Below are 27,558 nucleotides of genomic sequence, written 5' to 3'. Positions count from 1 at the left end.
CTTGTGTGTATCGTTCTCATTGTTGGTCGTTTCTTTGTTGACTATAACTAATATAGCTGTTCAGTAATTATTCCTGGTTTTTAAGAGAAAATGACTTTCAATGTTTTTCATATCTTGAAGGATCTTTTTCTTGTAAAAACAGTTTATGAGAGTTGCTAATATTTTGTGTTCTTCTATGGAATGTTTATTTTCCTTTACCTGCAACATATAATGATTAGTGTCTCTGCAGGTGGATTCTTATATCCCGAGTTATAGATACCTCAACATACTTCGGTCCAAGCCAATTTTTTGAGCTAAAATAGTGTTCTTTGCTATGTACAAATTTGAACAGTTTTCTGGGATGAGGCATCTTGATGGGGATATTCAGTCAACCCCCTGACTTGAGCACAAGCATACAGAAAGGGTTGGGCACCATATTTGACTTCTCAGCACAAGAAATTCCCTTCATGGCTGCTCTTTCCCCATTCATGTGTGTGTTTCTCGTGCCATTAGCTGTCTTGAGGAGATCTGTTATCAGATCAGTCATGTTCTAGCTTCTGTGTAAGTAGCAATATTCTGCAGAATTATATAGAAATTCTCTTTAGATTTTACTCTCTCCTTCTGGGTAGGAAGTACTATCATAGTAGTTCAGTAGAAATAATTGGTCTGATATGTAGATTGTAATTGTTTGAATTGGCAATTAAAAGTCGGTATACAAAAGGTATTACTGTTCAGACAGAGTCACAATTGAGGGATTGGCAGAAGGGTGCTAACTGCTGTCACTTAGAAAAATTCAGTGTCCAACTTTTTGCTTTTCATTAGCAGCATAGTACTCAAATAGAAGTTCTTTTCTAATTTGGCTTTTAATTCTGTTATGAAAGTGAATATGCAAAGGATTTCCAGGAACAGACTGGAAAGAATGATTTTTTGTTTGTTTTTTAAAAAAAGCTGGCACCGGCTCTATGCAGAAAATGTTTGAGGACAACATGTGTGAGAGAAACCAAAATGAGACTTTTTTGATAGTTTTATCTGTAAAATACTTCTTGTCAATATAGTAGGTAGTGTTAATGTCTGGTGCTGTTGGTTAAGGATCTTGTCACCTGGAACTTAGACACAGAAACACTTTCATTTTCTTTCCTTCACCAATAGAAGGAAAGACCAAAGAAACAGTAAAAAAAAAATTATCAATCTAGAGTCATTGGATAGGTTAAACAACTTACCCATATTTTTACTACTGAGTTTCAAGAATGGAACTCTGCTTAAAAGCAAGAATCCTTCCCGCCTAGTCCGTAGATATTTTGAATTCCAGATGTATTCAGTTAGTAATAGGCTTCTTTTCCTTATCTCCCTGTCCTGGGAGGCCGCCGCACCCAGTCCTTCCTTCATTTTCTTTTTTATGGATCGTCCCCAGGCACAATCATGTTTGTAGTGACACCTTGACATTTCTTTTTGGTCTGCAGTGATGCAGTTCAGAGAAATCTAATAAATTCTGTTGGTATTTGTAAAGATTAATAGAATCTGCAGCTCAGTCTGTTCGTTGTGTAGGTTTGACAAGGCCACTGGAGTAAGTGTACAAAATTATTTAAGTCGGGAGCTGTAGCACTTGGATCGTTCTCTGCAGGTGCTGTGGGACAGAGTGGTAAATTGTTTTAAATTGGAGCTTTGTAAGTTTATGAAAGTAGGGTGGTTTTTCTTCCTCATCCTAGAGATAGAAAATCAATCTTTCCTATATGTGTGTGAAGTCCTTTCCAAGGTACGTGTGCGTGGAGGGATTTAAAGGAGATTAAATTTGTTGTGGTATTTTTTTTTTTATTTATTCTGTTCATATTATATGAATCCTAAGCAATAAAGCTTTCTCTGATCACCTGAAGGCTCCTGAAAAAAATTATTTCCTTCAGTCATGCACTGCCCCTACACATATGTCTACAGTCCTGGTGTAAAGTCTGCCTGATGTTTGATCTTTGTGTGTGTGTGTGTGTACATTCCTAGGAACCCTGCAAATTATCATGGCCAGAGAAGAAATACAGGTTTGGATGTTCTGTGGTTCTCAGAGAAACTGAAATTGGCTTTTGTCCTCAGTATTGAAAGTCTGAAGTTAGACCTTACCTTGTGGGTGAGATGTCCTCCTGTTGTCTAGATTAACAGAAGACTGTTGGGTTTTTTTCTCCTCTTTTCTAGCATGGTATGTGGAGGACACACAGTGTCATCAGCAAGTTTTCTTTGACAAATTCCTTACTACAACAGGGACCAAGATTATGAAGATGCCCTTGAACTCCCCTGGGCTTATCAATGGCATGCCTTGGTTGTATTTTTTAGCCTTTTTTTGTGAGTTTTTTGTTGTTGTCGTTTGGTTGGTTTTGTTTTTTGTTTGGTATAGGATGTTATGAAGGGTTTTGCATCTTGAATGATAATGCTCTGTGACCTTTAAACTAACATTTATTGCATATTTACCTGTAATTATATGGGACTGGGCTGAATAAAGCAGCTTTGTGGCATAGTCCTGTGGAGAATGAACCATGGATCCCTATCACAGTAGCTTTCCCGAGCAGGATACTGTATTACAGCTGCCATACAGAACATACATAGCTAGAGTTTTCACAGATTTCCTAATTGAAATTGAAATCCATTCTCACATTATGATGTAAGTAGTGTCAGATCCCTGGACTTAGGGTGTCTGGCTCTGATCTTTATTAAACAGTGCAGATGGTTAATTAGAATGAAGTATGTTTTGAATGGGTTTGTGCTTTTTTATTTTTGTATTTAATATTGATTAGCTCTCCTGATGTAACATAAACTTGAGTTCATTAACTACAAATTAGGAATTGATATAAACAGAGTAGATGGGTATGTCCACAGTGCCCAGTGAAGGTTTTTATTTGCATTACCAGATGACTCTCATGAATTTTAATGAAACTAAATTTGAAATTAGAGTTAGTCCGCTTTACTTAAGAGAAAGCTGGAAATAGGCAAAACATTTAAGCGTGCATGTGCAGCAAAAAGTTAAACTCTTGATTTTGGTATTCTTTAAATGACTAGATTAGGGTTACTTTAAAAAAATGATTGTATCCTTGTTTCTGTTCCTTCAGCCAAACTTAGAAACAGCATGGTATCAAACATAGATGTCTTTTTGTAAGTTAGAAAATCCTAGACTGTTCCTTAGAGCTTCTGAAAAAAATTAACAGGTTTCATAAATTGTTTTGTAAATCTGCAGTTGAAAGGGAGAGTACTTTAACTGTCTTGAGGATTGATGACATCTGATAAATATTTGGTTTCCTAGATAAGTTGTTGACTTGAGGTTTGGTGTTGTGTTTTTTGGTTGTTTTTTTGTTTGTTTGTTTTTAAATAATTAGCAAAAAAACAATCAAAGAGGAGAGATAGCCATGGTTTCTAAATCTTTTTAAGAAACAGCTGTCCTTCTAGACATAGGCTTCAGCATAATCTGGTAATGTCCATGTTAGGGTAGAAGTCTGTCACTATCTCTGTCCTTTCTCTGAGATGTGGCAATAGCAGCTGCCTGGGGACCAGAATAAAAACGGAGGGGAAAAAAAATATCCATTGACATTTCCCAAACACTTGTCTTGCTTCCAGCAGATTTCAGGATTTCAGGAATGTAAGGAAAGAAAAGGTGGTGCATAATTTCTTTGGATGAATCAAAGGTTTCTTCTGAGCTTGAAGACTGATGATAATGTGGGGACTGGTATGCTGGGAAGCTTCCCACATGCTGTTCATTAAGGAAAAAGTCACAAAGTCTGAAATTTAATCACAGAAGTAAAGGCTCAGTACTACTGAGTATAATGCATAAGACTAATGCTAGAGAATCATTCTTATTTTTACTACTTGCTAACCAATCATGTTCTATAAACTGATCGTCAAAGACAGACAAGGTTCATGTACTAGATTTAGTCAGCAGTGTTGTTTTATCCATTAGTTAATGGAGGTGAGTTTACAATGAATTCTTGAGAAACCAGATACTTTTAGTTTTGTATAATCTTCATCTGTCCACACTCCAAAACTTCAAAGGCATTCCATTTGATTATGAGGGTAATGAAGTGGTGAATATTTGTCAAAAGTATGAAAGAGCATATCTTGTGATAAACCCTAATGTCTTCTAAGCAAAAATAAACTCTTCATTTTTTCTATGTTAAATGTGGTATGGAGAGGAATGATATGAAGGGAAGTCCAGCTAACTTTGTTATGTACTCTTCAGTTTTTGAAAGGATTAGGAAAAAAAACCCCAACTGTTCACCTAAGGTGCCGTTGTTAAATTGCCCTTTTGTTTTTTTAAGATAACAGAATGGATGGTTTAGAAAAGCAGATTCTTGAGAGCATTGAAACTTTGTTGGTAAATCACTTCTATGGTCTAATTCAATTGAACTTGTGAAACGCACAGTAATGAAACATAGCTAATAAGTAATTTACTTTTTTTTTCTCTAGACGCTGGAAGCCATTTTGAATTTTAAGTACTCTGGTGGACCAGGACATGTTGAAGGATATTACCGGAACCTTTCACTAGGCCTTCACGTAGAAGTAGAGCCATCTGTTTTCTTTACACGTGTTAGTACCCTTCCAGCATCAAGGTAAGCTTTGTTTTGACTCTTGTCTGTTTAACTTACTGTCTCTGTTATATTGTCTAGAACTTAAAGACCATGCTGGAAATTTACAATAACATCAGCAACATGTAGGTAAAGAATTACATGAACAAATTTTTGAAATTTCTCATATAGGAGTCTAGCCTCCTTTAACTGCAGGCTATGATTGAAGCAATCCATGTGCATTGGACAGTTTCTAAGGTTTAAACATTTTTTCATGATGGTTTGTTTTACCAGGGACAGAATATCTCCTGTTTATTGTAAAATTTGATGACTTCTTTCTGTATCTTGTGGCTGTTGTGGTGGGTTGTGCATTACAGTATTTTGTGTTTGTCTAACAGAATCGTACCCAAAATGCATGATTGTCTTTGGATGTGAGGAATTAATTGTAATCATTCTCTCCTTTAGCGCTTCCTTTGTCTTGTAAGCCACATAGTAGATTCACATATTGTTGTGATTTTTTAAAAACCACGGCAACACTTGATGGTGGTCAAATGCCACACTCATGAAAATGTGATTGCCTAAAATTCATCAGCCACTGGGTGCAATCAGGTTTAATTTGTATGGGGTTTTTTTTGGATAAAATTGTCTTCATTGACTGCTAAATACACAGTTCCTATTCTGTGTGGGTTTATTAATTTTATATTGCTTTACATACTGCTTAAGCAAAGCAGCTTTTGGAAAAGTTAATTCTGTAAGTTAATGATTTTACCAATCCTTAATCAATAATTTTTTGTTGGCGTATGTTCAGCTATGTTTGTAGTTAAAGACTTCACAATCTTTAAATATTTGGGATATATTCAAACTCTGGGAGTTCCAGAAGTGGCCTTTGAATAGCTGTCATTCATACGATGAATAAATGAGCTTGAGTTTGTTGGGAAGAAGGAAGACTGAGAATGGACTTTGTTTCAGTGCATAAGTACTTCTGGGGTGTAAATATCAAGGAGGAGAAAATGCTCTTTTAGACGAAGGATGGAGTTAGTACAAGAAAAAATTGTTAGAAATCAGATAAGAGTATACTATTATTACAAGTCCCCTTGTAATAATCAGCAACCAACTAGCTAGTAGCAGGATTATTGAAAAGAAAGTGTTGTGGGAGCAAGCATTTTGTTTGGTTTAAATTCTGAAATTAATCAGTGCAATTACGCAATACTACTAATAGTTGAGAGTGAACTTAATTGATCCAAGCGGTTTCTGTTGGTACCAGGACCTTTTTCATGGTGGAATTTAGAAATAAAACCCAAAGATAGGCAAGAAGGGAGTATAAGCCTGGGAGATATGGGGATCATATTTCATTTTCAAAGGCAAGAAATGAGTCACCAGTATCATCCCATTGCAGAAGTGTCAAAGGATGCAAGCAAAATAGCTTGCAAAACATTGTTTCTTTTGTTCCTGTGAACAAAAGAAGTAAAATCTCAAGAACTGTTTGGGGCTTGAACTTGGGAAACATGAAGAAAAGTGGACAAGCTGGAGAAAGTCTAGAGCAAGAAGAGTGTTAAAATCTGACTTAAGCTGAAAAGTTAGTTTAAAGAAACTCTCGGTCTTGCTGAAGCAAAAGAGAAGACTGTCAGGGGACTTAAGGTTTTAATTACATAAATGGCACTTCCAAGAGGTTAGTTATCTGTTTTTCACAGCAAGTAATACATTAAATTATGACCTTTGCATATAGCAAGGGAATTTTAGGTTAGGCAAAGATAATGAAACACTGAAATAGTTTTTGTAAAAAAAATTTTAAAATGAGACAGGATTTTTTTTTTTTAGTAGATTGTGTTCAGCTCCTACACAGATTTAGGTCTCTTTTTATGGCTTTATTGGTAAGCAAGTTCATTAAGCATTTTGCTGCTTGAAAGTATGGCATGACAGGCATAATTTTATTCTTTTAGGAATAGTGCTCTAGTAAGGTAGATCTAATGCTGCTTGCGAAGTCAGAACGTAGTACCCAGAACAGCTGTTTGCAAAATGCCGGGAACTTTATTAATGATGTTCAGAGTTCGTCCCTGCAGCGGCACATCCTTAGGCCTTTGTAAGGTTTTCAAGGAGTAATAAGTGATATTTCTTTATCAGCCTGGAAGTACTACAGCATCTACTTTTAAATTGTTTTCAGGAAGATTCATTATACAGGTTAAAATACTCAGTTTTCATTGATTATTTGCATGCATAGTCCTTTTCGTTCCTTGTCATAGGAGCCTTGCACTCTGTGTATACCGCTAGATGGACAGGATGACTGCTTTTTGGTTCATTGCGGTTACTTTCCTATAGTCACAGAGTAGCTTGAGTGTGAAGCTGCCAAGCTTCCATAACAGCTCCAAATACAACATAATGCTTTTATTTGAAACTCTTGTTGGTAAACTGGTTTTTTGTGCTAGGTTTCTCCAGCTGCGTTTTGTGTAAGTCAAGGTTATCCTACCCCTGCCTTGTCAATCTCTTCTCAGGAATTTATTATATGAGGAAAGTATTTAATCCTGAAAACCTTAAAAACAGATTGAGGTGCTAATTCAAATGTAGAATGTATGTGTTGTTCAGCTGTGTACAGTTCTACAAGTCTTGTAGCAGCAGGTGCTGTATATAGTAGCTCCAATTCAGCCAAGTGCTTCAGCTCATATTGTATGCATGTGATTCATTCTTTGCCTGTTCATCATACTGATCAGCGTTTAAGTCAGTGGAAACTTTGTGATTTGCTGATTGGGGGTGGAGTTAAAGATGTGACTGCTTTTAATTAGGGTGCCTTAAAGCTTTACTGAGTTGAGACAAAATACTGTAATATTTAAATTTCTGCCAGAAATGTTTTATTGCAAGACCTGTCAAAAAGCTATTCAAACCTATTTTTCTTTGTTACATTAGGTACGTATTGTCTGCTAAGTCATGATTGCATTTTGTTTTAAAGTGCTTATTAGCTCTTGCTGGCTGTTCCATACAACAGGCTCGGTCAGTAACACCGCTCCTTTACTCTTGTGCTTCCCTGTGTAGATTCTCCATCAGAAGGGGTCACCTGTCATGTGATGCTACATTTTAGAGTGAAAAATAGCAGAAATAAGTCATCATCCAGGCTGCTAAGGATAACTATTTATCATTAAATGAAACAAATTTTGTTTTTTGGCTGTTGATAATCTCTGCCAGTATCTGAGACTTGATAACAGCAAATTATAAGTCAAATTTTGTACTTGCTCAGTTAAAATATTGAATATGATTTCCTTTTGATTTACTGCTGAGATTTCATTGCTTAAATTCTGTCTGAGGTGCTGAGCTATTTTTGTTTAGTCATTATGAGAAACTGTGTTTTATAATTTACCTTCTCAGCTGTCATTTCAGAATGAAAGTTATCATTGCTTTCATTTTATGGATTGAGTTCTCCCCCTTTCTTTTATGTTTTTATTGTTTTTATTTTACATTTTACCTCAACACAAGTAAGAAACAATAGTTTAATAGCTGCTGGGCTTAAAAAGTCAAAGCAAAATAAAAAACTTTAAACATTGATTCTTCCCTTAGGCCTTTACTGAAAAAAAACAGGAAATGTTACTGAAATCACTTTCTTCCCCCCCAGTTGTAACATAAAGATTATGGTTTATGTAAAAGTCTTCCAAACTTAATTGGTATTTTTTTTATTTAGCTGCTTGAGCAGAGAAGCATGGGAAATATCACTGCAACAACTGGGGACTTCAGTTTCTTTTTTGTTTTTCTAAATATATAGCCAAAATTGTGTCTTCCACTTGTGCACAGCGTTCTGCTTTATAGGGAGAAGTTTCATTAACTTCCTCTTCAGTGTATCTTAAGATAGATTTAATCCAGACAGCAGGTCTTTTTAACCTTTATCTGTGCTGGTCTGTAGAGGAATCTGTGGTTAGCTTGATGCAGCCCTTAACATGCTGCAGTGCCTAATCTGTTGCCTAATTCTGATGCAGATACCAGCTGTCCTGTCAGAAGAGATGATGTTCTGTCAGTAAATGGTCGTCACCTGCTCCAAGGTTTTTCACTGTGTAGATCAACCTATGCTCACTCAGTTGCCTACATCTGAAAAGACAGGCAGAACAGCTTTGTGCTGGGAAATTGTTTACCTCTGATCGGGTTACCTGTAATCCTTGATGCTGCCTGTTTATGCTTGCAGGGAGATGATTGTCCCATCAGGCATAATCAAGAATGTAGGTGTCTGAAGCAGCCCTGACATAGGGTATAAGAGATAAGGAGTGAATGTTGAAAGTTCTCACAGTCTGTCCCACAGCTCAATGAAGGGATTCAAAGATCCAGTTGCTTAACCATTTATGTACCATAATATGCAGATAAATCTATATAGTAAAATTGTGTTCGTTGTCTTCTGTAATTGGGGATACCATGTTAATTGATTCCTTATCAGTTCTTAGCCCCAAGACTACTGGTGTGATTGCAGGCCTCAAAACAGTTCAATTACCAGGAGATTATAGACTGCCAGCAAAGGTCTGATGCTAACGGTTCAGTGTAAGGGAAGTGTTTTGTTCAGAGTTTCATGTCATATACCTCTTGATTTTGACACACTCTTAGCTCTAAGAAAGTCTGCAGTTGAAGCTTGTGCTAGCTCGATTGTCTTGGACTATCTCCTTTATGCGTGTTGATTCTCTCAAAGGCATTATCTGCCAATTTTGGTGAGCATTGAATGTCCTCCTTTATTGCCTTTATGAAAGAGCAGAGAGCATGCCAGAAAAAAAAAAAATACTGCTTCACTCCTCACATTTGGTAAGATTTCAAGTTAATGTGTGCTCTGTATGCTGTGAGTTGCCTGTTGGTCTCCTTGTGTCCCTTGCCATTATAGCATCAGTACAAAAGTGTCTAAAGTAAGAGCCATCTACAAAGGTCGGAAAATCTTGGTCTTGCTTATATCAAAGGTAGTGAGGCAGTCTGAATTTGTAGATGAAGTCAATCCACAGCGCAGTAGGGATTCTGCCTTCACTTTTGGGCAAAGTTCAAAAGCCAGATATGTAAGACTGTTCTTACCTGTTAAATTTACAAATTCAAGATGATAAACAAGGTATAGTTTTTACTCGATTTTTGAGGCAGCGTCCTTCCTGTTTTAAAACCACTATACAGCTGATGAAACATCAGCTGTGGATCTCTTGATGAGTGCAGAGGCTGTGACTCTGTTCTTGTAACTGAGTCAGAGGACAAAAAAAAGGAACTGCAGCAGCTCAGTTCATATAACTGTGGGTTCAAATTAATTTTCCTTTGTACCATGAATGTATATTATTTCATTAATTGTTTTGGTTTTGTGAAGAAGGCGTCAGCTCATAATAAGCCTGCAGCATTCTTCCTAGTCTTGAGACCTTTCATTGTTTTATATTTAAAGTTAGGATCCAGTTTTTCCAACTTGGTTTCAGCAAAGTGTTTAGAGCCTGGAAAAGAACAATCTTGACTATGTTGAGGGTTCTCAGGAGATCCTCAGTTCGGTGGGTAGAACTTTGGGTCTTAATGAAATCAGACATAATTTTCAGAATTTCCATTCTAGTTTCCAGGGTTGCCCACATTTTCACTACAATAAATTGCAACACAGCCTCTTCAGCAGTCAGGTTCGGGTGAGAAATTCTGATCATTATATATTTACAAATCATACCAGGGAAAGAGTAAACAGTATATATCTTCAGCTGTGCTGCAAGAGACATTTTTGTTACACAATAAGAAAGTTCGGTAGCATTTTCTGAAACACTTCTTGGTTTTATATACCAGATTTTTAAATTAAATGTTCACATTTGCTACATTCAGCGTGAGAATCAGCTACCTACTGAAAGGCAGCTGTTTCTAGTCTTCTGTTTTGCAGCATTTCAGTGTTTGAATGCCATAGAGCTTTGAAGAGTGGAGAAAAACTCTTGTTTGGGTGCTTGAAGAGCAGTCAGTTTAGTTCGGAGGAGGGCTAAGCTATGACCTATGTAAAATGAATGAATGTTTCTACATGGAGAAAATAATTAGTGTTAGATGTCTTTCTAGAATATATTCTTCATTTATACACACACCGTTGAGCTCAGTATAGATTCTGCTGCGTGGGAACCCATGACATGTGGGAGGTTACATCCAATAGTTAATTCGTCTTGCTAACCTTAAACTCTGCTAATGGTATAATGTTGCAGTGGGTTCACAGAAGAGCAACAAAAAGTAGCTTACAGATTGAGAGAGTTGATTTTTGAGATCAAAATGTTAAATATGTACAGTTTGGCATACAAAGGCGTGAGAACATAAATCTGCAAATATTTATAGATGTGATGGGAATATTTAGCATAATTGAAAAGGTTTACGACTGGAGAAGTCAGATAAGGACAGTTCTTGGAATAAGTGAAAAGACCTTTAAACAGTAAAGTGAATAATCTGATTTAATCATCTAAAGTTTTTCTTGAAAGCTTCATTTTTAGAGATTTTAATAAAAATAAAAATTGAATTAAAGAAACTGTATTGAAAACAGAATAGCATCAACGAAGATGCTCTAGAACATTCTTTTGCTACTCTGCTCTTTGTGTTTGTCAGTGGATTTGGGAGAAGAGGGTTATCATCTGGCACGCCATTGCCTGTTGTCATTCCCAATGCTTCTCGCTGCTTTCTGATGCCTTGTTTTGAGTAGGGATGCTGGTTAAAAGAAAATAGAAAAGAAACATACAAAAGCGAGGATTTGAAAACACACCATGATTTCAGTTGATGGGAAAACTGAGCTGAGTCAGGATGTAGATAACTTGCCAGCCCCTCCTGAGTATTTCTTGTTTAAACTGACTTTAAAACTAAGCTAGAAAAAGAACTGCAATATGATTATTCACTGAAGTGAGCTGTCATTACAGCATGGCAGCTGCATCTGGTTTTTAATACTGTGTTAAATGTTACTGAAGATTATCCTCTGCTGTCATTTCAGAGAGGATTGGAATAGTAATCAGGATACCCCTGAAAGAAATGTCTAGATCACAGTGTAATTGTCTCTTGCTTTAAGGTCCCATGGCCCTAGTTTTGTGACTATTTTGGGAATCATAACTAGCATTGCAAGATTTCAAAAATACAGCATGATTCATCATGCCACTAACTTTTGTTTGTGTTATATCCTGAATTCTGCAATAGAGGATAACAGAAACTAATTTATACAATAAATCTTCAAGACACTGTTGAATTCAATTTTCAATTAAAAATAGTTCTTACTTTTTATTATTTGAAATGAGTACTGACTTAAATTTGCACGTTCCTCTGAGACCTTCAGATTATAAATCAATCAACTGAAAATGTTTCCTTGTAATTCTAGTTTTCACCTGTGCAACCTTCCGATGTACAGACTGTTGTGTTACTTAAAAAAGAGAATCTTGAATGTGAAATTTATGGTATATTCTTCTAAAGGAAACATCATGGACAAATAAGAAAGATCATTGACATGGCAGATGTTGGCACATGTGTGATTTTCAGTGTTATTTGACTTAGGCTCTGAAACTGTTTGACCCAAGCTTATTTCTTTTCTGTTAGCGGTCGAAATGACAGCTGAAAACAAGAGTTTTAAAGAACTTTTGTTCTTTATCCTGGTGTCTATTTACAGTCCTGTACAGGTTTAATTTCCCTACATTTAATTTTGACTTTTAACATAATGCAATAATTTCTGTATCATTCCATTCAGAAAAGACAGATGTTGCGTTTGTGGTGCCTGCTGTATTTTTCTGGCTAATCTTATATTTTATTTCCTAGGGAGATGAAATTTATATGATCACTTTAAGCTGTTTACCCCTCTCCCTTAGGTACATTTAAACTAATTTCAGACAGCTTGAGGAAAAAGTGAAATATATTCCTGCAGATTGGTAACTGGACAGAGAAGAGATATCCTAATTTAAGTCCCAGTGAGGAAAGGCAGAAGCAGGGCATCAGCAGTTACCTGCTTGGTTCCCTGTGCCAGCCAAAAACATTGCGCTGCCCACTGTGGTTGGTGGATGGGTGAGAACGTTTGGGGAAGGGGGGTTGTATGATGAGGAGACAGAACGTGGTTATATGGAAGTTGAGATTTCTGTGGTGTGATGGTGTATTTTTCTCCTGTATCTTCCAGGATAATCCACAGAGTGGATTATTTGGGTTTTGCGGAAATGGGAAGCTCTGTACTAATTCATGTTGTTTTCTTAAGTGCTTGTAAGTCCATAAGTATATGGAATAAAATGAGATGACGGTTTAATTTTTTTGTGTGTTAGTGTGTGATGATACCATGCTATCTCAATAGATGTTCTGGAGGAAAAACCACCAAACCAAAACACCCAAACACAAACTGACTTATTTTAGATCTGTTTGACCCAAATTTTAAAAATGAGCTAATAACAACAAGAAGACCCAAAACCTCTAAAAAGCTGGGAAGCCACTGATGACCCTGCAGGTTGTGGAAATGTTGAAGATGGAGTTCTTTGCCTTCTCTGGGATGAACTGTAACATCTACTTAACTAGTCCTAGAGAACTCAAAATCCACTCAAAGTGCATTTTTTCCCCCAGTAACTCACCCCATACCTCCCTCCCCAGCCCACTAAGTATTTAGTGTAAACTATTACATGATGGTGGATTGTTTGGAATAGGAAGAATAAATTGTGTAAATGTGGGATAATGTTTCCCAGTTCCAGGAATCTGTTGGCTTATGACTGGTATTTCTCAGTCAAAAATTTCAGCAGACCATTATGGTATCTAATTTAATCATCTTTAGATCCATTTATGATTTTGAACAATTCAAGTTTTTTAAAAGCTTACACACTTTCTCCCCACCCCCCAAAGTTAATTTACGTAGTATGGAGGCCAGGGTTAATGGTCTAAGATTTACTCAATTGCCATAAAATCCTTAAAACAATATGATGTTTTGATATTCTCTGGTAGGGAGCTTAGTTTAAGCAACAGATTGCTGACTGGATTTCTGTGTAGTAGTTCAGCAGAATCATATTGGAGTTCCTTTATCACACTTGTGTATGATTTGCCTCTCAAATCTCATTTACTGACACTTTGAGATAGGTTCTTTAATTCCTGTCCCACAAAGGATGGTGAAAATTGATACAAATACTTAATGTGGCTTTCTTGCTAATTATTTTCCTGGAAATTCCACTTTCACCCAGATCATAACTCAGCATCATCAGTTCTACACAGTCCTACTGATTATAGTATGTCAAAAAAAAATCATGCTAGTTTTGAGATCTTTAGCAAATTGCTTTTTAACAGCTTGAGGGTTTCTTTTTTCCTTTCTAACTTTATTATGGCGTTACCTCTAATTTTCCAGAGCTAATGCTTTTTCTTGGTTTGTTTACTTGGATACAGCTTCCAGTATTTGAAGCTTACTGTTTTAATTCAAATATTTTTGTAACCTTTAATTGTGTTTGGTTTTCATTGCTCTAATAGTGTCCTTGATACTGTCCTGTATTTACTCTGAACATCTAAGGCTGTCTTTTTCTAGTCTCATTTTTTATTTAACCAATACCTGTAACTTATTCCTCGAAGTTTTCAACGTACTGTAATAAGTCTGTAACTTTGGGTTGGTTTATCTATTTATTTATTTATTGAAGATTTCCCTGGAGAATTAACTTTGAATGGACAAGTAAAGAATTATTTCCCCTACATGTCTGTTTTGTGTAGTGTTTGACGAGGATGAACTAAATGTCATGAAGATGAATAATTTTCACTGCATAGTGCAGGAGTTCATATATGTGAATTTTTAGTATTAGTGATGGTATTTAGTCCTGAAGAGTTTTTTATATTTATGGCATGAATTGTTTTATTTACAAAACCTTGGTTCTGCTGCCAAAAGATATTGCACAAGGCTTCAGTTTTATTTCAGAGACTTGTTTGGGTTTGCTGTGGGATAAATAAGAAATTCCTTCCATGTTGAATTTTGTCAACTAGTCTACACTGGAAGTCTCTCTTGCAGATGATAACTTCGTATCTGCTGGAGAGGCAGAAGTTTGCTGTGTCTTTACAGGTCTTGTCCCACTCTCCCAGTGATGAGACAGAAGCCAGGCTTTTTTTCCCCTTTCTTTTTTAGCCTTACAGGTAACTGGATAGGTACTGACTTGAATACTGCCCTTCCAGATATTTCTTTCTTGTCAGCTGTTAACAAAGGGAGTTTCTAATAAGAAGCATAACTCCTAATTGGTTCTAAATTCTTGAGTTTTGACATGTTTGCTTCAGGCACTCAGCTACCTTCATGCATTCTTCTCTATATTCAGTATTCATTGGGGTTTTACCCAGGCAGAGTGAAAACCCTCAAAATATACATAAAAAAAGCCTCCACCCCCACTTCTGCTCTTTACTTTTGCTAAGAGACATGCTGTTGTCCCCAAGCAGTGCTTGCCTATCATTTACTGCCTGATTGCATGTGACATTGTTATCCCTCTTGTGACCTGAACCTTAACTTCCCGTGCTTGTCCTGTGAGTGTTCCTGTCTTGAGAGCTTGCAAGGTAGCAACACAGCTGCTCCTGTGTATGCTCTGAAAAATGGTATCTCTTGATTTTCAGAAGAGTTGTATTATGGACCAGAGAACCTGTTCCCAAAGTAGAAGAGTAGTTCTTAAAACTCTTGGCACTTCTTGAGTTTAATTGCCTTTGTAATGGCTGGCATTTGAGTTTAGTTGTAAATTATTATGCAATATGATAAATATACTGAATTATTGAAATTGTGCTATTCTTCTCCTCCCTCCCATCTGAACAGCACCCGGCAATGCCATCTCCTTCTTGATGTCTTCAATTCTACAGAACATGAGTTGACCATCAGTGCTTGGAATAACGAAGATTTAATTCTTCACGCTGGGGAATGTCAACGGTAAGTACTTTCATTATTAAAAGGGCCCTGCTTTTAACCCTATTATTTATTTTTAAACAACTGATGATATTTGGGGCCTATTTTTCTTTTTAAACATTGTGTGCATGTCAGGAATGTAAGAGCTTTACTTCCTTCAAGGTGCGTCACTGAGTTTTAGCAATATGTCAACTTTATTTTGGCTATGAATCTAGTAGTACTGAAAATAACAAAATACAAAGTATTTGGTTCTGATGTGTACAGCTCACTTGTTTTTGTAGAATATTCTAATATTTTTATGTACTCTGAATGTAGTGCTGATGTTAAAACCTAATCTCACTACTTTGTTATCCTTTCCCAGTTTCAATCTTTTCTTTGTAGTGCCCCACTCATTTCATCAGTTTTGGTAGGAAGAAAACTGCAGAAAAGAAAAACAGAATTGAAAAAAAAAGCAATCACAATATTTTAATGGAAAAAAATTTTGGATTAAATAGGCTGTTACATGTATTGGTTCTTAGAACCCTACTATGGTGATAAAAAGGTCGTTTTGTAGCTAACTATAACCATTATTTAAAATAAATATCTACCTAGGATTCCTACTGCAGGGGGTACCCTAGGTGGCTTCATTTGTCTCCTTCAGATGATCATTACCGCTAGATGACACCACTTTCATCTTAAAAAGATGAAACTCTGGAAAACTAAATGTTTCTGTTTGGTCATGCTATCTGCACAGTCTCTTTAGGAGAGTTGTGCTGCAGTTTTAAATCATGCAATTGATAAACTTACTTAAAGAGGAATACTTTCATGTCTTCAAATCTCAGTCTGAATATTAGTTCAAAGTAAGACCACATCAATTGCAGGGAATGCAGTTGTTAAGAAGAAGTATAGAATAGGTAACTATAGCAGTAAATTTGGAATACTTCTTGCCTTGGTGACTCTGAAAGCACAGCCACGAGAAAATACATTGGCTCAAACCAAGGCTGAATTTTCCCAATTTTACTTTATCGAGGAAGGGACAAAAAAAAACATCAGTAACATTCAGTGCTTGTTCCTTTTATTTAGAAATAATTGGCTTTTTTCTTTTTTTTTTTTTTTTTCCCTTTGGGTTTGTTTTTTTCTTTTTTAAGCAGTGTAAATACTCATGAAATGTTCATGTTCTTATCTGTATTATTTTGCTTTTCTGCCTCTTGCTGTTTCCTTTCATTTTTGTAGCTGGTAAACCCCTTGAAATTTGTCACTTCCAATTTTTGGGACAATATGTAACTGATAGAAATAATGCTACAAATAAGGTTATAAAATTTGCATACCTTGATTAAATTACTTTTATTTTCCTGTGGATTTAATAATTGAAGTTTAAATATCCTTAAATCATTATATTGTAATGGATAGAAATTCTTTCAATAAGTCTTTTGAAACAGTTGCTTATCAAGGCAGATTGTGTATTTGTTGCAAGTGTTTAAACCTTTTAAGGATAGTGATTTTTTTTCCTTCTGCAAAGTATGTTATTGTTTTACCCTTGGTTAGAAATTGCACTGAGTCTTCTATCAGTTCTAAACTCATTTGTTATTTATTTCTTGAATGATAAATGCTTTTAATTGTAACAATGTGTATATAGCTCCTATGTTACTTTCGAGTTTTATTTTTTATTCTGATAGATCAGCTAGCGAAGCTTAGGTGGAACATACATTGGGCCTTAAAATTAGCTCCCTCCTCCTAGCAAAGGGCTTTTGTTAATCTTATTAAAAAAAAATAATATCAGATATCTTCTCCTTTTTTGAGCACTGGTTATAGATCCTTCTTTTTTAACATAGGACAGTCATTCTCAGGAGTTTGCATTTGAACCAAGCGTTTTCACTCCAAATAATACAATGCTTTCAACAAGGCTTACTCTTAGATTCTCCTTTTATCTTTTTTATTTTTTTTTACATAGATTTTTGTTACTATCTGATTAATATTTAAAGAGAATCTCTTCAGTCAAGTTTAGTTTCTTTTTCTCTGCCCTGTACCTTCTTGATTCTGTCCTCATTCGTACTGTTTTCCTCATTCCACTTTTATTTAAATGATAACTTTCTTTGCAAGCTTTGGTCACTCTCACTTCCTTTTGTAATTTACTCTCCCTCCATTCATCACCATAATTTTGAAATCTCCTGTCCTGACAGTGTAGATAGCAGGAAATTGTTTTCTTCATTCTTGCTCTTATTGCTGGAGACTATAAGTATTTTCATATTCTCTGCCTACAGACCTGTAAAAAAGGATAGTGCTGCATCCTGCTTACTCCTGCCTCTTTGCTTCCCACTTCTGATGTTTAGAAAGTAAAATAACTTGGAATTTTCTTGATGTGTTGCTTCTCTTTTCTATATTACGGAGCCGTTGCTGTAGAATATAAGTTTTGCCCTCCCGTGCCTGGGGAGAGGGAATTTGCAGGCACTTCTGCCATTGCTTTTATATAAAATGAAGAACGGTGATAGAAGTCTCTGGATGCTATACTTGTTAAAGCACTCTCTGTAACATACTTTATTTGTAATGGAGATATACAATTGGCCATGGTGCTGGAACTGGGGATGGTGGAGGAGATGGAAGCAGAAATGCCCCCAAAAGTCTGGGATCATCAACAGATCAGTACTGGCACTGCCAAATCTTGCTGGGTCCAGGCAGAGAGGTCCCTGGTATCCATCTTACAGTATCCATATTATTTGGTGCATTCTTCTCCTGCTTAATGGCATTTATGTAAAATGGATCAGATGCATAGAATACTACACGCCCTTTTTACTTTAAGGTCTGACATGAAGTTTGCTTCAATTAACTTGGAGATAGGGACATAATAGCTGTTACAGTAACACTGCATACAGTATGAAAAAATGGTATTATACTATTAAGGAAAAGTGACATCCTTCAGGCCATTAAAATACTATCTGGAAAATATATGCCTTTTTGTACAGTAAGATTGTTCTGCTGACTAGCGAAGATTATCATTTTAGCTTTCAGAAAACCTTCCGCATACAATTTACTGTAATTTTTAAGCCATTGATTGGGAATATATTTAGTATGTGCATGGTAACTGTTCTTGGTTATGTATATAAGCAATGTTTCTGAGAAGCAACACTGGTTTCCCTCTATCTCAGGACAGAAGAACACATGCTTTGCTCCCTGTCATTTTATAGTAAGAAATGATAATTTGGGCTCAGTGATGATTTTGTTCACTCGTTTTTCTGTCTGTTATTGTAGTGTGTTCTACAGACACAGAAATGGAAACTCTCAGCCTTTTATTTTTTTTTTCCCTACTAACTAATATCCCAAGATGTCTTCATACTCCTCTCTTTGGTTTCAGTATGACTTGAAATGTTCCTTTGTGTCCCATTGTGGGACAGTTAGTGGTATGTTCTACTTCAAGGTCTTTTTTTTCCTTGCAAGGTTGTGGTGGGGAGGTGAGAGAACTAAGATTCATTTGGAGGAGAGGAGAAAGAAGGAAATCTGCCCTCCCGCACCTGTCAGGTTGTCTGTTGAAGCAAAGAGAGGAGCAAGGGTTTTGGAGGGTCCTTTGTTGAACTCTTGAAAAGAAATTTAGGGTTTATTGCAAGGCTAGATTCAAAATCAAATTATTTTTTTGCTGCTTTACATCTGCAAGAGTTTGTGCTGTAATATAGACAGGGAAATAGATTGGACAACTTGTGTCCTGACAAAAAGTTGTCAGGTTACTCTGCTGAAGTTCTGGCTGCAGTCAGTGATGCTGAGATGCTGACAGTGTCTTCAGTTCATAAAAAAATGTTTGATATACCACACTGTGGTGTCAGTATGTTTTGTTTAATATGTGTGGTTGAATATACTTCATGTGGTGATAGGGGAAAAAGTTCTCTGATATGTGCTATGGGAAAAATCAGCCTTCAGATATTTTTCTAGACTAGCAGAGCCTCCTGTCTGCAAAGCTGTTTTTCTTGAAGTAGGCAACTGCACACTGTTGAAGAGGCTTTGCTGTGAATGTAGAAATGTTTTGAATGTAATCAGCAGTAAAACTGAACTTGTTTATCAGAGTGATGTGCCATTCAACAAGTTGTTCTGAAATGGAAGAATACAGCAGACAGCCCTTGGAGGGGAATTGTATTATGTATGTTAACAAAAAAAAGTGTTGCCACTAGCAGTGATTTTAATTTATTGAAAAACTTAGGTATGATAATTATTGTGTTTGTTACTTGATTATCAAACCATTAAAATTAAATTTCATGGCAACCCTCATTTATGCGTAAATCACTTCATAATTTATGGTAATAGATGTTATCTCATTATGTGCCCCAGGATATCTGATTTTGTACAACATACCCAGCATTGCCTTTACATTTCTATTCTGTGCACAGTGTGTCTGGCATTTGGGAACAGCAAACATCATTGTCAGTGGCAGATTTATCATGGTGACGGTCTGAGTAGATCAATCCTCTCATCTATCCTTGTGGTACAACACAAGTGAGTTGTTAAAGTCTTCTAAGTATATATGACTCCACAGTCGGTGGCTGTAGATGTCACACTTTTAGATGTTAGAGCTTTCAGACTCTTTTGGCCTTGGTGTGAGGACTATAGGGACTTGGGACTGCCCAGGAATGGGACTGGAGTGAGGAGTTAAGAAATGAAGAGCAAACAGGACCTGGGTAAGAACAGGCTGAGAAGAAGAAGGGTCAAACGCTGTCAGTCATGGAGGAGCTGTGAAGAGTCTCTTCATCATTCAGGCATCTGCCCCACCAGAGGGGGTATCTTCTCTACTAGATGCTGGAAGGAAATCTAAAATGTTTCGTGAACTGTGTTTACTTGAGAATATTAAGTACCCCCGGTGCTCAGGGATAGGTGTATCACTGGTACAAGCCGTCGTAAATGAGGAAATACCTTTACTGGTAATTCAAATGGCAGAGGCTTTTGTGCAAAACTGTTCTGACAAGTACTGGTGACCCATGGGAGTGAGTGCTGATGTGAAAGAGCATGAAGGAATTTTCCCCCACCCCCCCACCCCTTTTTTTTTTTTCTTTAATTGGGAGTTGCATAAGAAAATATAGGCTAAAGAAATACTACAGTAACAAAGTCAGCACTCAGACGTTAACACCTCCCAAGCTTCCTGGTAGGTCAGCAGTTCCTGCCTATTAGTAGGGTTATAGGGTTAAATGAGTTGGCTTATACATATCCACTATAGGAAGTTTTGTTGGTTGGTTGGTTGTTTTGTTTTAAGTCAGCAGAAGTATAGTTATTTTTCTCAGTTTTGATAAGTGAACTTTTGTGTGTGTTGATTTCTCCTGTTTTTAAATACTTGCTTTGTTAAATTCTAATGAGTCAAGAATAATTAAAGAAACAACTTATTTTTATTTTTATACCTCTCTTCACAGTGTGGCGTTTTTTTTCATCCATGGAAAGTAAAGATTTTTTTAAAAAGTCCTTTGTGTGCATACTACTAATTAGGTCCGTTGACTACTGCTTAATTATTTTATTCAATTGTGTTGATTTATTGATCTGTGAAGTCTGTGATATGGTTTATTACAATTTCTGCAGTATTAGTTAACAATGCACATTCATATTGAAAACATTTTAAAATAAATCCTCTTCCAAAGGGCACGAGATTAAAAATTCTGTCCCCTTGTAAAGCATAAGTTCCTTTAATAAATTTATTGTCCATGTGTAAGTAAATCATGACTGTTATTTCTCATAGTTGTCAAGTCAGTGTTTAATTTGTGTGTTTGTTTATGACAGGGCATGTTGTCTGTATGACAGATTAATGATTTCTTTCCTTATATTGCTGTTAGAGTTTATGTTTTAAAGACAAAGATGCTGTGACTAAGACTTTGCATGCTGTCATGAAAAGACAATAAAATTTCACAGCAGTTTCCCTGGGTCTTCATGTTAAATCCATGGCAAACTGGAAGTTTCTGATACCTTCAAGTCCAATTCCGAAACAGCAAATGTTGTAATCACTAAAACCTGCAAATCACCTGCCGTGATCAGGAAGGGGGGGGTGAAGAAAAGGAAAAAAAAAATTTAATTTTATCTTTTATTTGGCATATGTTAAATACACATCTAATTTCTTTAAGACTTGCCTTTTTTATTAATAGCCAAACAAATCTTTAAATATACTTCAAATATACTATATAATTTTGAGTGAATAAGTAGTTATTTTCAACAAAGAAATTAGAAAGGTACTGTTTATTTCGGTAGGGAAGAGTGCTATATCTAGCACTGGTCAGTTGCTTAGTATGATCCAGTTCTAACGTTCATATTTATCTCAAAGCACTTTTCAAAAATTGAAGATGTTACAGGGAGAATCTGCAAAAATTATAGGTTGGAAAAATAATCCATAGAAGAATAATTAAAAAAAGAGCAATGGAAGTTACAATAAAGAGGATTTTCAGTTATGGACTGCTTTATAACTAGAGCACTCAAGGAATTCCTTTGCTGAAAGGGGCGTGCTTCCCATGGTAAGTTAGTCCAGCTGCTTTTTCGAGGTTAAGGCCTTCCAACCTTGGGTCTTCTGTGATTCTGGTTCTCTGGTGAGGTGCAGAGGAATGGTGGGTGAGCGCAGGCTGGGTGTGAGTCCTCAGTGTAACTGTACTGAAAAAAACTCAAATGTGATCTGAGAACCGGACAGGCAAATAGAAATAGGGAATAATAAGTGAGAATTACGACATTCAGTTCTTGTCACACATACACAAGAAAGAGGAGATCAAAGAGTAGAAGCTGCAGATAACTGATGAAAATAGTGTAGACATTGACCTTGGTTTGATAAACGCAGCAAAATTAAAAGGGATTATTAATGTATCCTATGAAGTCGAGGGCAGAGAAGGGCTGGCTTTTAAAGGTTAAGGGAGGTGAGGACACCAAGAAACAATGAGCTTTAAGCTGTCTATGTATATGGCTAATAATAAAGAGATTTCCAAGCCTCAGACATCATCGGGTTGTTAGCAGTCTCCCTCCCAGAGAAATGGAGGCAAAAGAACCTGGCTGCTTCTAAGGTGTCCTCCCTGGAATTGCTAAGGATCTGCCTGCAATTGCTGCACTTCCCAACAGGAAGACTTTTTCAGGGTTCTGTCCCTGTAATTGATGATGGAAAACCAAATGCCTTTGTAAGTTTTACAGCAACAAATAATGTGAATTGACGCCTGTTCCTCCCTCTATTCCCTCCCCAGTGCAATATCATCCTTTTGTTCTGAATATATAGTTATGGTGTGTTTCTACAGGCAATGTACAAGGGGATCTCTTTCCTATGATTTGCATTTGAATTTAGTGTTTCTGTTTCTGTCAAAACTACAGGTACTTGGAACAGTGATAAACCTCCCTTCTCTAATTCTCATATGGAGACTTTCCTTTTGGGTAGGCTATCTCAGATGTCTCTGTATTAGATATTTCTGCTTTCCTCTGTCCTCCCCCAGCTCAGTCGGAGGATGCTACACTGGGTAGGCAACTGTTTTGGTATTATATGACTTCTCATTTTTTTTCTCTTCTCACTTCTTCAAAATTAGGTCTAAGCAAATTGACTGTTTTCCTAAATCAGAGGTGACTAGCTTGCTGGATTTAGCCTGCACGGTAATTTTTCTGACCTCTTTGAACATTGACTTAACCTCAGGAGACCCAGTTTGCATTGTTTATAACATTTTGTGTATGCAGCCAGGGAAATGGGAAGTTTGTTGAGTGCAGGCCAAGTTTGTCTCTGACAGAATTTATTAAATTTAATAGGGTACAGGCTAAACATGGCTGGATAGGTTGGCCCTTACGCAAAACATCACACAGATATAGTACGAGTTTGCTATCCTAGTATTAGGTGATCTATAAATTACTCAAAATCCAAAATAGAAATTTTCATTTTCCCTTTAAATCGTAAGTAGATTACACTTTGTGGGGAGTGCAGGGTTCAAAAGCTGTCTCTTGAAAAAAGAGTCAGAATAATTGATTTCAGAATTCAGATGTAGCAATTACAAAAAAAAAAAAAAAAAAAAAAAAAAGAAAAAAGCAAGCTTTTTGTTTTTTTTTTAAGAAGAAACCAGACTTTTTCCTTCCTTCGTTTCTTCAATACTGTGATGAGTAGTTGACCCTGCCTGGACACCAGGTGCCCAACAAAGCCGCTCTGTCACTGCCCTCCTCAAGGACACAGGGGAGAGAAAATGTAAAGGAAAGGCTCATGGATCCAGCCAAGGGCACGGAGAGATCACTCACCAGTTACTATCATGGCCAAACCAGGCTTGACTTGGGGAAGGAAGTTTAATTTACTGCCAATCAAATCTGAGTAGGATAATGAAAACAACCCCCAAAACTTAAAAACACCTTCCCACTGCTTCTTCCTGACCTCAGCTTCACTCCCTAGTTCTGTACCTGCTCCCACCAGTGGCATAGGGGGTCGAGCAATGGGGGTTGTGGTCTGTTCTTCACCCCCGGTCCCTGCCGCTCCCTCACCCCCTGCCCTGCCCAGCCCGGGGTCCCTCCCGCGGGAGACAGCCCTCCCTGCCCTGCTCCAGCGGGAGCCCTTCCCCCCGCCGCAGCCCTTCCCCCCCTGCCGCAGCGTGTCCCCCCCGCGGGCGCAGCCCCCCCGGCCCAGCCGGCCCCAGCCCCCCCGCCCCCGGGGGCACAGGCCCTGCCCCAGCCCGGCCCCAGCCCGGGCTCCTCCCCGCGGGGCCACAGGCCCTGCCCGCAGCTGCCCCGGCGCCGCTGCCCGCGGGTCACAGCCCCCTGCGGGCACCCCCTGCCCCGGGGGGGTCCCTGCCCGGGCTGCGGGGGGGGGAGCTGCTCCCCCGGGGGCTCCGCGGGCCGGGGGCGCCGCGGGCTGGGGGGGAATCTCTGCTCCGGGCCGGGAGCGGCTCCGGCCCCTCCGGCGCTGCCCGGGGGCTGCAGGGCCGCGGCTCCCACACAGCTCGCTCCTCTCCCGCTGCAAGTTGCTGTGCGGGTTGTTCCCGCTTCTTCAATACGTTCTCTCAGAGGCGCTGCCGCCGGCGCTGATGGGCTCGGCCTGGGCCGCCGGCGGGGCCGTCCTGCAGCCGGCTGCGGCGGCTCCGTCGGACACGGGGGAAGCTTCGGCACCTTCTCACAGAAGCCACCCCTGTAGCTCCCCTGCTACCACAACCCTACCCTGCCCTGCAAACCCCATACAAATACTTAGAAAAACGATATATTTATTGAAATTTTTGGGTGCTAAGCACGTTTGTGGAAGCATTCCAGAAATTAAAGGTTTATTAAAAAATTGGCTGAAGTGCAAATATTTTTAAATGGGATTTCGTATTTGTGTAAGATAAAAAAGTTAAGAATGTAAGGAAATTCATAAATGATTCTTTTGTTTGATAACAATGAAGCAACAAGTTAAACAGAAAAAAATACTGCTTCCTGAAGGAAATCGTAGTTGAAATGATTAGTGCTTGCCCTTAATTCACACGTATTGAAGTCAACAGATTCAAACTGTCATTTTAGAAAATCATATTTCAACATCGATGATGATGGCAAAAAATGGAGAATGAATGTAAACATTATCGGTCTTTCACTGGGCATTAGCCTCCTGATCAGAATTAAATAAAAAAATACCAATATTCACAGGTAGGGATGATTCCATGGAAATTAAGTGCTTGTCTGTTCTTTCTTTGGTGGAATTTTTGAAGGAGAAAGGTAAGTTGTGTTTATCAACATGTTTTTTCTACCAAAGTTTGTCATATTTCTGAGATGGAAACAATCAAAATTTCTGTTTTGTCCTGAATCTACTCAGTGGTCAGGACACCTGAGATAGGCTGTTGCAGTCTTTTTTTTTTTCGTAAAGTCCAACTTGGAAACCTGGGAATGTGATAGAGAACCACGAGGTAAAAAGAGGTGCCATACAGATGAGCACAGAGGAGTAAGAAGGTGCATATCTGTAGCTCTACTAATAAAGCTGGCATGGCCCAAAGTACTGTAACACTTGCCTTGCAGTGTAAATTCACGGTAGGCTGCAAACATTGTTATTGCAGAAGTTATTTCATAATTCTTTTGTGTTAGTTGAATGTGGCACTGCCTAAGGCATGATAGGCGAAAGGGAGCGGTGCTATGCTGTGTGCCTGGGTGGGAGCAGGGCTGCAAAAACGAAGTATCACTTGCATGCTGCTCTGCAGCTAACATGGGGCTTTGGCCAGCTTCCAGGTTAGCAGTGCTTTGAGTGAGCGGTTTGAACTGGGTACCTCCAGAGGTCCCTTCCAACCTACAGTATTCTTTGATTTGGCAATCTACCTACTCATGGATAAACTTGCTTGTTCTTCACAAAGCCAACAGTCTTATGGGCATGTGCCCATATGAATTGGTTCGTCTGCCACTTTTCTTTGTGTTTGCAGTCTTTCTGCCTTTGCAACATTTGTCCAATTCTGTTGTCTTCCCCCCGCCCCCCCCCCCCCCCCGAGGATGAATTCCTTTCCTTAGCTTTCCTTTATTTTTCTACTTTAACAGATGGCATATTGCCAGTCGTCAGTTTATGTTGAGGCTCTTGGTCCCCAAACTCATATATATTGCTTTAAGTAGTGTGTTATTGGGAGTAGCGTGTATTCGTACAATCCTCCTTCATAGGTCCAATGAAATGCATCACTTTTCCTGCTCACTCACACCTAAACCCTGGTGCTTTGTATGTTCATCTAACAGATGAAAATTGCCGCGGAATTTATTTTCTTGATAAATTCGTATGGTTATTTGGAGACTTGCAAAATAAGGAGTGAAGGTTATCCGGATATGTTGAGCCTTTAGAGGTTGTAGGTTCTAATGCTAAAGATAACTAAATAGTTTTAGTCCATTTCTGAATTAAGCATTGTCTCTGTTTTTGGGCGGAAAGCTACCTAACACATTTCAGGACATATTTGTTCATTCTGCCAGTAAAAAAGTGAGCATTTGGGTGTAGGTAGTACAGCTCCAGGTCACACATGGTTTGATCGATATCTGTAGATAAATAGATTAATTTAGCCTTACAGCACTATCTGTATTTAGGAGCATTTGCTGTGTTTTGCAGCTGTGGTGACATGGTGACTGCATTAATAGGATGAAAAAAGATTGTCTTGAGTGGCTGCCAGTTATGTCTGCTTTAATGGCCAAAGGATTTATTAAAGTTACACTCTGATGTTGCACTGATTTGGCTTCCTGCCTGCTCTCTGATGTTCTGTAAAAGATCGTGATGGTACAGCATAGATTTCTTGAAGTTAGAAATGAAAATACCCAATTCCCATTAATTTATTTTAGATGATCAAAAGTATAATTAAAATAGCTGTTTTATGAGTCTTTTCTCCAAAGAGAACAGTCATTTAATATTAGTTCTTCAGCAGCTTGAATTTATTTTTCAGTCTTGACATCCATTTACTTCTTCCTTCGTTAACTGGAAACAAAAGCTAAACCAACAGTGATCTGGAAAGATCAGTGAAAAATGTCAATGCTAAAGTATATAAAGCCAGCTTTTTATGACATTTTCATTTTGCAGTTATAAAGATGTCTTCAAAAGTTGGTTTGAAGGGGAGTCTTTGTATTCTGTTTTTTCTCCTGACTACTATGCTAACTGGGATCAGAGGCAAAAGACTGAAGTCTTCTTTGGACTAATGCAAGGATTTATAGGTTCTAAAGTAAAAATCCAAAACAGTTTTCTCCTAAATTTGAATACAATGTAGGTTTTGCCCCGTAGAAGTGTGTCATCTTGGCAGGGAATACTGTGATGGTAAGTCTGTAATCTTTCCTTTTTGGCCACTTTGTCTCTCCACTCCAGCCCACTCTTTTGATGGCTGGATCTTCCCCAGGGAGAGCTTTACCCACGTTACCTTGTATGCTCTTTTTTTGTGCAGATGTGGGAAGTTTTAACTTCTTTGGTACAGTCTCACCAAATGAGAAGGTGATACTTGAAAACTATTTGAGAGGAAGTGCTAGGAAGAAAATAGTTTCAAAAGGGAACAACATGAGAGAGGAGTGTAGATGCTGTTACACTTGGGGGGGGGGGGGGAGAGAAAAAAAGCAAGCACACTTTGTAAATGGAAGGATGAATTATAAAAGTATTTCAGGTTTAATACCCCGAGATTATTGATTGTATCCCCCCCCCCCCCTTCCAATTATGGGATTAAAATTCTGTCTGGTATAACTGTTGGTAAGGTGGTTAAATGGAAACTGATTTATCGATTCTTATCTTCACAAATTAAGTTATTTACTTGTTGGTGAAGGTTGTGCTGTTGTCCACTGGTCTCTTCCTGACCTGGAGGTTTCTGGAGTATTCCCACACAAGCAGTTAATGCAGGATTTGCACTGCTGAAGTGCAGCTTTAAGGGGAGCAGCTGGAAA

The 27,558-nt window shown here is 37.9% G+C and overlaps 1 protein-coding gene across 7 annotated transcripts in view; it reads left to right on the top strand.

The window, feature by feature from the left end:
* TRAPPC9 (trafficking protein particle complex subunit 9) overlaps window positions 1-27,558 on the top strand; it is a 508,568-nt gene that overhangs the window by 177,202 nt on the left and 303,808 nt on the right. For all 7 annotated transcript variants that reach the window (XM_055703587.1, XM_055703586.1, XM_055703588.1 and 4 more), the window contains 2 exons: window positions 4,414-4,556; window positions 15,205-15,315. In XM_055703587.1, coding sequence (XP_055559562.1) covers window positions 4,414-4,556; window positions 15,205-15,315 — 254 coding nt within the window. The remainder of the gene's footprint in view (window positions 1-4,413; window positions 4,557-15,204; window positions 15,316-27,558) is intronic.

Source organism: Falco cherrug, chromosome 3 (assembly GCF_023634085.1).
Source record: "Falco cherrug isolate bFalChe1 chromosome 3, bFalChe1.pri, whole genome shotgun sequence".
NCBI lineage: Eukaryota > Metazoa > Chordata > Aves > Falconiformes > Falconidae > Falco > Falco cherrug.
The sequence above is the reverse complement of the archived record's forward strand: the minus strand, read 5'-3'. Positions and strand labels throughout refer to the sequence as shown.